This window comes from Littorina saxatilis, linkage group LG14, assembly GCF_037325665.1.
Source record: "Littorina saxatilis isolate snail1 linkage group LG14, US_GU_Lsax_2.0, whole genome shotgun sequence".
NCBI lineage: Eukaryota > Metazoa > Mollusca > Gastropoda > Littorinimorpha > Littorinidae > Littorina > Littorina saxatilis.
This window is the reverse complement of record NC_090258.1, coordinates 20,735,891-20,748,390: the sequence shown is the minus strand read 5'-3', so window position 1 is coordinate 20,748,390 and position 12,500 is coordinate 20,735,891. Positions and strand designations below refer to the sequence as shown.

Here is a 12,500-nt window from a genome sequence, read left to right as displayed (position 1 = left end):
GAGCCATGATCTCCAGGAACTCGTCCTCGCCAGCCTCGCACAGCTGCTGCACGTCGTCACCGCCTGCAAAGAGGACTGTGTTTGACAAATTAATATTATCGTTGTTATTGTTGTCTGCATTGTCACGCGATCATTGTCATCTTCATCGTCGTCGTGATGGTAGTCGTCGTTGTCATTGTCGTTGAGGCCGTCATCATCATCATCATCATCATCATCATCATCATCATCATCTGCATCATCATCATCATCACCATCACCATCATCATCATCGCTGACGACATCGATTGTCAAAGTCAAAGTCGTCATTATTTTCAGCATCACCTAAGAAAACTTGTCAAGTACAGTTTCCCCATGCAAACTTACCATTAAAGTGGAAGTGACACTTTTCTGGTTCACATAATTGTGACCCTCCACCACGAAATGAGTCGCATGTCACCTCGCGCGGTTCTGCGCTGGGCTTAATATAACACACCGGTGACACTGTGACGGTTCCCCTACGCTTTGTGTTCGGTGCCCTGACCCTTTGTGTTCGGTTCCCACTCGGTTCCCACACGCCAAAATTCGCGGACAAAACATCCATTTATGGTAGTATTACGCAATGTTGCTCTCTGAGAATGGTCTTGTTAGATCTGTGAGTGTTTACACTACATGCCTAGGTGCTGTTGGATTGAAGGTTTTTGATATTTTAGCCGTTATTAGGTAGAATGCCTTCCACTTTACTGCAAAACTGCATAATTCGTAGCATCGGCAAGAAATATCCTACCAAAAAATGCCTGCTTGGAACTGTCCGTGGTCCAGCAAAAAGTTCAACATGTCTGTAGCAGACAGCCCAAGTTTCAAGATTGTAGGGCCATCCAAACAGCCGTAATAATAAAAACAACAAAAGTAGTCAGTGAAATTGGCTGTGTTCGGTCCCCCCACACTTTTGTGACGTAGGCGTGACGGTTCCCATAATTCATTGTGTCGGTCCCCACTTTCTGTGTCGGACCCCACTTTCGACCTAATTTCTCTGTGACGGACCCCACAACCAGCCTATTTTGTGTCGGTCCCCACACCTTCTTGGATTTATGACTTGCCGGTTACTTGTATCATTGTATTCATTGAATCTAATTGTCTCGGAGTTATTTTTCAGCAAAAACCGGCAAGGCAGCACCTTTTGTGATACCAAGTAAGTCAGATGACATCAGTATGTGTGTGTGTGTGTGTGTGTGTGTGTGTGTGTGTGTGTGTGTGAGAGAGAGAGAGAGAGAGAGAGAGAGAGAGAGAGAGAGAGAGAGAGAGAGAGAGAGAGAGAGAGAGAGAGATTGACACCTTTCCAGATCACTCCAGTTATGCGACACTACCGCGAGCGTCACTACCGCGTGTCACACTACCGCGAGTACGACACTACCGCGTGTCACACTACCGCGTGTCACACTACCGCGAGTACGACACTACCGCGAGTATAACACTGCCGCGTGTCACACTACCGCGCGTACCACAACCGCGAGTACCATAACCGTAGAGAGAACGCATGCAAACTTACTTCTTGTGAGTTTGTGTTCTAACTTTGATTGGAAGCAACCCATTCTATATGTATTCTGATAGTGTGTTCTGATCGTTTTGAGTTCTTGGTTAGCATGACAAACATTGAATTAGTGTTCAGAGAACAGACCAGGCCTTTTTGTTTTATATTTCAAGGAAACATTTCAACCTTTGCCTTCAGCCATGGAAGTCATAAAATGACACGCGGTAATGTTATACTCGCGGTAGTGTGACACGCGGTAGTGTTATACTCGCGGTAGTGTCGTACTCGCGGTAGTGTCGTACTCGCGGTAAGTTCTGTTTCCGTACCCGCGACAGCGGCAGCGACAAAAGAAAACGCGCGCAAACGCGTGACGTGTTTCCGTACTTGCGTTTTAAACATGCGGTAAAATCTGTAAACTCCCGCGTTGCCGCGCGACAACGCGAAAAAATCGCTCCAGGACCCTTTCAAAAAATCGCGTCGCTTGCCGCTTGTCGCGCCGCTAACGCGTCGCGCGTGTGGAAACACTCCTGGTCATTTTCTATGTGCTTGATTTTCGTCGCGCCGCTGGAAAAACGCTGTCGCGGGTACGGAAACACAACTCTCTCTCTCTCTCTCTCTCTCTCTCTCTCTCTCTCTCTCTCTCTCTCTCTCTCTCTCTCTCTCTCACACACACACACACATACTGATGTCATCTGACTTACTTGGTATCACAAAAGGTGCTGCCTTGCCGGTTTTTGCTGAAAAATAACTCCGAGACAATTAGATTCAATGAATACAATGATACAAGTAACCGGCAAGTCATAAATCCAAGAAGGTGTGGGGACCGACACAAAATAGGCTGGTTGTGGGGTCCGTCACAGAGAAATTAGGTCGAAAGTGGGGTCCGACACAGAAAGTGGGGACCGACACAATGAATTATGGGAACCGTCACGCCTACGTCACAAAAGTGTGGGGGGACCGAACACAGCCAATTTCACTGACTACTTTTGTTGTTTTTATTATTACGGCTGTTTGGATGGCCCTACAATCTTGAAACTTGGGCTGTCTGCTACAGACATGTTGAACTTTTTGCTGGACCACGGACAGTTCCAAGCAGGCATTTTTTGGTAGGATATTTCTTGCCGATGCTACGAATTATGCAGTTTTGCAGTAAAGTGGAAGGCATTCTACCTAATAACGGCTAAAATATCAAAACCTTCAATCCAACTGCACCTAGGCATGTAGTGTAAACACTCACAGATCTAACAAGACCATTCTCAGAGAGCAACATTGCGTAATACTACCATAAATGGATGTTTTGTCAGCGAATTTTGGCGTGTGGGAACCGAGTGGGAACCGAACACAAAGGGTCAGGGCACCGAACACAAAGCGTAGGGGAACCGTCACAGTGTCACCGGTGTGTTAATATAGTCCGGGGAGTGTATGGTAACAGTGTGAGGGTCACCTTTGTCACAGGCTTATAACTCTTTTCTAAAACGGTTTTCACCACTGGATAGAGCATAAAAAACTCTTTAGGAAAATGTAAAAATATGAAAATCATGCAAAGGTGACATGCGACTCATTTCGTGGTGGAGGGTCACAATTATGCTTGGAACTACTTCTCAAATAAGCGTTTTCACTTTCTGTAGACTAATCCCTAGACGGGTTTGGCCCTGAAGTTCTCGCTTGGAAGTTTTGACAGCACGTCGTAATATACATGAGCAATTGGCCGCAAAACACACACGCACGTACGCACGCACGCAAGCACACGCACACACATACAAACACACACACACACACACACACACACACACACACACACACACACGCACACACACACACACACACACACACACATACACACAAAATAGCATCTCTACAGGGCAATCTCTTGATCTCCCTTCATACATGTCATCATAATGTGCTGTATAAATTTGTTCATAAAAATGTATTCTAACTGTGCAACGATGCATTAATTTGCCCGTGAACAGCGGGGTGTTTTGTCTGCTTTTCTTTCGACACTGTTTTTATTTTTCGTCTTCTTTAGGTGCAGGGCAAAGGGAATGAGGTGCCTGTTCAGGATTAAACATAATGATAAATATATCGCTAAACTGCATCCAGTACACGAATGATACAGCAAAATTACATAGTGCGTAATTATTGTACAAGACTTGAAGCTTATCCTTTGATGAATATTCGCTAAACGCCGCTTCCTGCGTTCCATTCCATCGAGACACAAAAACACTAACAGCATAAAAAAAAACTTGAAAGCTCACTCCACACAAGGGGCTTCTCATGAGAAGAGAATGTATTTTAAAACATGCAGAAAAGCTGGATTTTACTCTCTTTTTTTTTCTTTTAAATAAACATATTTTTTTCTTCTTCTTTTTTGTGTGTGTGTCATATTCTTTTCCTTCTTCTTTTTCTTCAAGGAAGTTTGGATCCTTTACAAAACAGATGTGTCTAATTGGCTTTGCAAAAGGCAACAGTTTCCTGCAAGATTGTGTGCGATACAGGGGAACCCCCCGTTCTAACATCTCCATAATGTCAGAAAAGCAGGTCTTACAAAGAAAGGAGTCTTCTTCTTCTTCTTCTTCTTCTGCGTTCGTGGGCTGAAACTCCCACGTACACTCGTGTTTTTTGCACGAGTGGAATTTTACGTGTATGACCGTTTTTTACCCCGCCATTTAGGCAGCCATACGCCGTTTTCGGAGGAAAGAAAGGAGTCTTAAAATGGAGGTAAATGTACAGAGGCTAAGAACAGAAAATCTTAAAAACGAGGTCTACAAAGAGAGGTAGACTGAAATTTGGGGGGGGGGGGGGGAGGGGGGGGTATCTTGAAGTGGGTGGTTCCAGTGTACCAAGCACTGTGTTCCTTTCTGTCTTTCTGTTTCTTGTTCTTGTTTAATTTATCTGTGTATCATCACTCTGTGTTTCAGGCTGTACAGTCTTGAGTCGAGCGTTTGAAAATGCCTGAGCCTGAAGGCGGGTGTAACTTACACCTCTTGGTATCAGTCTGCCTTAGAGATGAGGACGACAGTTGGCCAGAATAGCGCGCTGCATTTTCCTGCATAGAACTAAGGGGCGTCTGCCGCGACGGTGCCTGAGCTAAAGAGCTAAACATTGGTGGGCACTGCTTACAGCCCGACACACGGCACTGTAAACATTCCCCTTCCCTTCACCTCTCTCGCCACCATCCGCCCTACCCTTGGTCTCATGCCTGTGTACCCCATACAACCCAGGCCCTCATCCTCCGCAATTATCTTCTCTCCAATTCCCATGCACCATTCTCCTTACTTCTTTCCGTTCTCCTTACTTCTTTCCCTAACTCGTATTCTCTCAAACCAGGCTTGCGATCCACAGGGGCGTTTCACTGAAACCAGCAATTAAGCCGTTCAGAGTCAATTAATGTGCTGTGTTTTGCTTTTACTGTGTTTTGATATTTTGCTTTCTCTCTTGTTTGTTTATTGTTTTGATTTGTTTTACGGGGGAGGTGGGATGTGTGCGCGGGGAAGGGGGGGGGGGGTGAACGAAGGGGCGGGGAAGGGGGGGGGGATGAACGAAGGGGCGGGGAAGGGGGTCGGGGGCTGGGGAGCGAGAGAAGGAATGAGAGAGGCGAACAGGGACGGGCTTTGTGTTTGTGTAGGTGTGTATTTGTGTGTATGTGTCCGTGTGTGTGTGTGTGTGTGTGTGTGTGTGTGTGTGTGTGTGTTCGTGTGTACATGAATGTGTGTGTGTATGTGTTCGTGTGTACATGTATGTGTGTGCGTGCGTATGCGTGTGTATGTGCGTGCGTGCGTGTGTGTGGGTGCGTGCGTGTGTGTGTGTGTATGTGTGTGTGGGTGGGTGTGCCCGCGTGTAGGTGCGTGAGTGCGTGCGTGCGTGCGTGCTTGTGTGTAACTGTCTTCGTCTTTCTGTACCTGCATCAATTAAGAGGAGTGGTAGTTTGTTTCAAGATCTATACCTCTTGACAAGTGTCCAGTAAACAGCTCAAGCGTATTGGGCCCGTGTTACCAGTACATTTCCCACGCTTTACTAGAGGCCTTTTATCTTCACCCTCGCCCTGTATCCCCCTCCGTCATGCTTTTCTTACCCCAGAGCACCCCCACCCCCACCCCCGCCCAATGCACTCTGCGCATGCCTGCCAGCTCATGACGTCCAAACATAAAAGTGTCGCTCATAAATCCTAGCTGCTCGAATATTTTTGTTCTGCTTTGATAACAATTAGCCTACACATTCTGTTTTCAATCTCCACGATTAGAATCATACTGCATCAATGTAATCGTCGTCAGTCGCAGCGATGACCCAACCCATCGCCACACTGACCACTACTATAACATCGTCTCTGGCATTTTATCATCATCGTCAGTATTGCTGTCTTCTTCGTTTTCATCGTCGTCATTATCATTCTTGTCATCGTCGCCGTCGTCAATGTCATCTTCGTCATCCCCATCATCGTCTCGTCATCATCGTCGTCGTCGTCATCGTCGTCATCATCATCATCATCATCATCATCATCATCATCATCATCATCATCATCATCATCATCATTACCGTTATCTTCATTGTGGTCCGACACTAAACCACTGTTAGAAAATCTTCATTCAAAGTGAAAATGGGGGGGATATGTCATGGTCAGTCTCGGTCACCAAGACCGATACAATGTAACACAATGGTAGACCCCAGACATAGAGGTGCAAACATGAGTCGTTTTAACTACTGCAATAACATGGTAAAACAGAATGTGTTTTGACAGTGAAACGGCTTCACAACCATTCAGCCATAAACATTAGTTTTCGTCCAGAGAAACGAAAACACAAAAGCACAGCTGAAACTAAATATTAAAAAGGTCGAGTCTGAGCGAACGACGAAGAAGAAGAAGAAGAAAAGGTCGAGTCAAGATTGGGAGCAGTCAAATCAATTTACACGCCTGGATGCATAAAAACGTTACCTTCAACACTCGGTTATAACATGCTTACCATTTACAATAGGCAAGAATTGTCCCAAAACGATCTGCTGTGCACGCTTGGGGTTTCATGGAAGCAGTTAATAACTTAATAAAACTATGAGATGTAACCGGACAATTTAATCGTTTGGTTCTGTGCAAGTGCAGACGACATTTTGCCCTCGGCTGACCGAGTCACTCAAGGTCACCTCGCTCTTCAGATGAAGAATGTAAAAATGTTCACAGCCAATGGCTATGTTCCTATAAAAACGACTGGCCTAAAAACACACAATTTCCCTGTTCGTGTTTTTGAAATGTCCAACAAAATAAAAACGGGCTGTTTTGAACATTTCATGTCATACGTGATTGCTACATTTCATCGTTTCTTGTTCCTGGCAAAAGGTTTGTTGTGCTGCTAAAGTGTCACTTCTTCTTTTTGACTTCAAAGACAGCAAAATTAAATTCTCTAACATTTAAAAACGGCAAAAACTAGTAGTTACGTTTTTCGAGGTCGAAAGTTGAGCCAAAGAACAAAGGAAACCTTTTTTTCGCGACACAGAAATTCGCCTAGTTTTGTCAATTGTGCGTGTTTTGTTTCTAGAAATCAAAAGTGCAAACGCACACGGAGAGGCACGCGTTTCACATTTCATTGGTACTCTTATCATTTATATTTTTTGGTTACACATATTAATAACAGTAGCAAATCTGTCTCAACAACATTTTGTTTTACCTGAGTCAATACATGTATACGAAATAAAAAAACAACAACAAGAAAGATAATTTGTTGGAATGTTTGTTATTGACAAAAAAATACGTTACAATCACAAATATGTCGACCCAACGGTCTTTTAAGTGCACAGACAAACAATAAGTAACAAGAACTTAGCTTGGTTCAGTTTTCGGCCGCTTGCTGGTAAACCGCAAGCGAATACATTTTGGAACGTTGGCAGTCTCTTTGTTTTTGGATTCAGTCAATTATACGGTCAATGCATGTACTATTTGAGTAAATGAATTTGTATGCGTATTAATTAATGACCTGCTATTTCCTAGAACAATACCTATTCCCTTATGTTAAAGCGTGGACAAACCTTGTTTTATATTACTCTTTGACTGTATAAAAACAAGAAAAGCAAATGCTTGCATAAAACTCGCCTTCGTTACTCCCGCCCCTCCCTGAACCACCTTACCCCTTAGAAGATTCCCTTCCTTTTAAGACTCCAAACCCTTGATAAGACATTTTCAAGACCCTGTTTTCTAAGATAGTCTGTTCATAACCTCTGTAAGTATACCCCCATTATAAGACCTGATTTTCTCAGGGTATTGTAGGTCTTAAAAGGAGGATTCCACAACCCATGACCCCATCTCCCCCCCCCCCCCCAAAAACAAAAAAAAGCTGTTCCAGCTTCATAAAATAATGTTCAAGAGAACTCCTTATGTGACCTGTATCAATCCATTTAGTTATTCAACCCTAAGAATATTTCACATATTCAAACTTGCACAACCCCTAACCTCCTCCCCACCACCATCATTAGCCTGACATACTCAACATCCACCAAATTTTGATTTTTGTTTTTTGTTTTTTGTTACAAGAATCATAATGATGTCTAATTTTTTTGACCAAATTGAGTTTTGCCTAGCCCAGACAAAAATTGTAATTCTTAGACACGTGCGAGACCTCATTTCAGACACTATGCCATCATATTAGCCATAGTCTAGCCAAGACTTGAAAAAAAACAGACACTCAGCGGTGACCAAATCAAACAATGACATCACTGCCTGATGACCTCAAGACTTATTTTCTTGATAGCTCAGTGGATATTTCAGGGGTGAAAATCTTCTCCAGGGAACATTTTCACACTGTGACTTTGAAATTTGATGAAAACAAGCTAAATTTATCAACACCTACAATTGTGTGAAATGTCGAGGCTTTTGCTCCCAAAATAACTGAGAAAATGTCAACGTACAGTTTTTACGAACATGACCCCGCTTTGACCCCAAAATGTGATGGGGGTAATCCAAACTAGGGTCATATAGACAGATTATCAAACCCTCGAAGTTTTCAAAGTTTCAAAGCTCTAGCTTCAAAAACACCTGAAATAACGTCAATGTTTAAGTTATTATGAATCGAATATGACCCCCTGTGACCCCAACACTTGATGAGGGTCAATCAAACTTACGTCAAGTCGGGAGATTATCAAACCCTGGAAATGTGCAAGGTTTCAAAGCTCTAGCTTCAAAAACATACGAGATAACCTCAACATTAAGTTTTTATGAAACGAACATGACCCCGCTGCGACTCCAACATTTGACGAGGGTCAACCAAACTGGGGTCACTTCGTGAGATCATCAAACCCTAAAAGGGTGCAAACTTTCAGAGGTCTAGATAGAAAAACATCCGCGATAACCTCAATGTTAAGTTTTTTGTCCACGGACGGACGGCCGTTCGGCCAACCGGACATGCGGACGGACACATATGAATCCAAATACTCACCAATTACTCAGGTGAGTCAAAAATTACTTGACTTGTCAGTCTGTCCGTAACTAGAACAAATAGTCCCTGAGTTCATCAATCAGTGTGTGTCTTCCCTGCCATTTTCAGGAATAATATATATTCCCTGATCTCACTTAATACAGAAACCTTGTCTCAACAACATACGTCTTTTACCTTTGCCGACCAAGTATTTCTCAGTTTTACTCATACCAACCAACCAACCATTAAATATCTACATCAAAATAAATAAACAAGATTAAAAAATGTATGTTGGTGACCTTTATGTGCTCTATATCTTTTGTTGTAGTATCACAGAAGCCTGCACTGCTTTTTTTCACGAATACAATATATGTACGATATAATGGTATCAACTGATAACCAACAAAACTTGCTAATAACAGCATGGAGTATCTCCGAATTGTTTTATTTTCAAGTTTCATGAAATCTGCAAATTACCTTATACCTAAAAACGTTAGTTCATTTACATATTGCGAAAGTGAATAATTTATTCCGCGTTTTCGTTGGCAATTCCAGGGATTAGAAAGTCTCTGAATAACCGCATTAATAGTTGGGAGACAAATATTCTGTTGAAGAAAGAAACATCTCCTTTTCCCCCTAATTGGCCATTGAAATTTGAAGTTCAACCAGCCATCATTTACATTTCAGATGTATATACGTTCTCTATACCTTGTCTAGAGTGTTCATGTCAATGATTGTAACACAAAATAGTCATTCAAAACAAAAAATTCTTCCCTCGTTTTTGTTTTGACTGGCCAATACCCAGTTCAGCCAACCATGAAAAAAAGTCCGTTTGAGAGTTACTAAAGTTGTTTATACCTTGTGCGATAAAGGTGTCGTAGTATTGGAGCAGGTTGGCCCGTTTCAGGACATTATACAGCTGCCGCTCAGAGGCGTTGCTAGGCTGGCTTGTTGTCATGGCTACGCCTCCTCCGCTGCCTGCAAAAACACACACAGGAAACGAAACAAAAAATTAAATAACGCAAAAGGATAAGAACCCAAGAAAACGAACTGCGCAAAAAAACCCTTTATCCAAAGCAAACGTTAAAAAAAAATTCAACATTTTACAATCTCTGCCGAGCGCGGAAGCAAAGCGAAGTTGGTGCATTGCGCGTGCGCAAAGAGAGGGGAGAGATGCAAAAAAAGCGCGAACCGTCCAATGAGAGAAAGGCAGAATAAAAAGTCTCGCGCACGCGCGGATCGAAAGAAGAGAGGAGGAAAACCAAAGAGGAAAAGGTAAAAACAAAGGAAGGGGGGGATAATAAAAAGTGGTGCTGATCGCGGAACAAAGAAGAAACTAAACTCATTTCTCATGAGAATTCGACGCATTTTGACATTTGTCATTATTTTCTTAGCAGAGCGCGGCCCTTTTTGCTTTTACCGACCGCGTTTGGCAGAATCATCAGTGTTATTCGCCATGTTTTGCCCCATCTTAACTTCGATACTGGACATCAAGCCATAAACTGCCCCTCTCTCTCTCTCCCTCCCCCCCCTCTCTGTGTTTCTCTCTCTCTCTCTCTCTCTCTCTCTCTCTCTCTCTCTCTCTCTCTCTGTGCGTGTGTGTGTGTGTGTGTGTGTGTGTGTGTGTGTGTCTCTCTCTCTCTCTCTCACTCTCTCTCTCTCTCTCTCTATCTTTGAAGGGGGGGGGGGGGGGGGTTGGCTATGACTAAAACTACTAAACAAAATGGGGGATGGTACACGAGGGACAGAATCCGGGGCGTGGAGGCGTTGGTTGGTGAAGGGAGAGACAGAGAAAAGTTTAGCAGACCTTATTCAAACTGACGAACAGTAAGACAGCGAACAGGGTGGGAGTGGCGGCTAAGATGAGAGAGACTGAGACAGAGAAAATTAGTCCGAGACAGAGAGAAAGACAAAAGCAGACAGAGAGAGTGAAAGACAGAGAAAGGGAAAGACAGACAAAGGGAAAGACAGACAAAGGAAGATGAACTCACAAACGAACAACACCGCACACAAATTATCATCAAAATCAGAAAGAGAAACAGAACACACACACACTCACTCACACATAGCGAACCCAACACTTTTTTTCCACCCTTCAAATCTTCACAACAAAAACAAAACAAAATCAAAATCCCTCCGCGAAAAGCAAAAAACGTCACATCCGTATTGATTTGAAAAGAGGCTAGTATGATTTATTCCCGGGACGACTCCGGTTTCAGCGAGTGAAAAGAAACGTTCAAAGGTAATTGAAGGGGGGGAAAAACGGGTTAATGTAATTTGTTCTAATTGTAAGAGGGATGACAGGCGAGAGTTGCTGAGATTTAAGCAGGTAACAAGCGACGGGCCAACGCAAACAAATGAGCCCCTAGCTGCCACTGTTCAATGGTGTTTTTTAAACTCTTCATCTTCAGCTGCTTAGTCTTTTAACACGTAATAGTCTGAATATTTAGTTGCTATCAGTGACAGACAACACAAACAAAATTAGCCCCTAGCTGCCACTGTTCAATGGTGTTTTTTAAACTCTTCATCTTCAGCTGCTTAGTCTTTTAACACGTTATAGTCTGAATATTTAGTTGCTATCAGTGACAGACAACACAAACAAAATTAGCCCCTAGCTGCCACTGTTCAATGGTGTTTTTTAAACTCTTCATCTTCAGCTGCTTAGTCTTTTAACACGTTATAGTCTGAATATTTAGTTGCTATCAGTGACAGACAACACAAACAAAATTAGCCCCTAGCTGCCACTGTTCAATGGTGTTTTTTAAACGCTTCATCTTCAGCTGCTTAGTCACGTTATAGTCTGAATGTGACAGACAACGCAAACAGAGAATATGTCCCTAGCTGCCGCTGTTTTTTGCTTTCCTTTTGTCTTTTTAACGCTTTATCTCCGCTCACATATGTAACTTCAGCAGGACCGACGACGCACTGCAGTTTATCCCAGCCTGCTACACGTTGCATGAAAGGAAAACAGGCCAAGTACTCGTCATAATCCCTATCGCGGCATAAATAATATGCAGTGCGTCGTCTGTGCCGCTTAAACTGCGCAGGTATATTCTGCCCATTAGTATTTCAACACTTTACACGCAGTCTGAATGTTAGGTTGCTGAAAACAGAGTGATCCCCTAGCTGCCACTGTTTTCTGAGTTTCTTTTGTTCTTTTAACGCATTATCTTCAGCTGCTTAGTATTTCAACATTTTACACGCAGTCTGAATGTTAGGTTGCTGAAAACAGAGTGATCCCCAGGCTGCCACTGTTTTCTGATTTTCTTTTTTCTTTTAACGCATTATCTTCAGCTGCTTAGTATTTCAACACTTTACACGCAGTCTGAATGTTAGGTTGCTGAAAACAGAGTGATCCCCTAGCTGCCACTGTTTTCTGATTTTCTTTTGTTCTTTTAACGCATTATCTTCAGCTGCTTAGTATTTCAACACTTTACACGCAGTCTGAATGTTAGGATGCCGAAAACAGAGTGTTACCCTAGCTGCCACTGTTTTCTGATTTTCTTTTTTCTTTTTAAGTCTAGATCTTCAGCTGCTTAATCTTTTAACACTTTACGGTCTGATTGTTCGGTTGCCGAAATACGAACACAATGACCCCT

General features: G+C 43.0%; 1 protein-coding gene and 1 long non-coding RNA gene across 3 annotated transcripts in view; one reads left to right on the top strand and one right to left on the bottom strand.

The window, feature by feature from the left end:
• The window catches only part of LOC138947334 (NGFI-A-binding protein homolog), a 37,685-nt gene extending 27,803 nt beyond the window's left edge, over nt 1–9,882 (bottom strand). For both annotated transcript variants that reach the window (XM_070318793.1, XM_070318792.1), the window contains exons 1-2: nt 9,760–9,882; nt 1–63 (exon numbers count right to left, since the gene is read on the bottom strand). The exon at nt 1–63 is cut by the window's left edge and continues 93 nt beyond it. In XM_070318793.1, the coding sequence (XP_070174894.1) occupies nt 1–63; nt 9,760–9,859 (163 nt within the window). In that variant the 5' untranslated portion in view covers nt 9,860–9,882. The remainder of the gene's footprint in view (nt 64–9,759) is intronic.
• The window catches only part of LOC138947338 (uncharacterized), a 120,209-nt gene that overhangs the window by 14,337 nt on the left and 93,372 nt on the right, over nt 1–12,500 (top strand). The window lies entirely within an intron of this gene.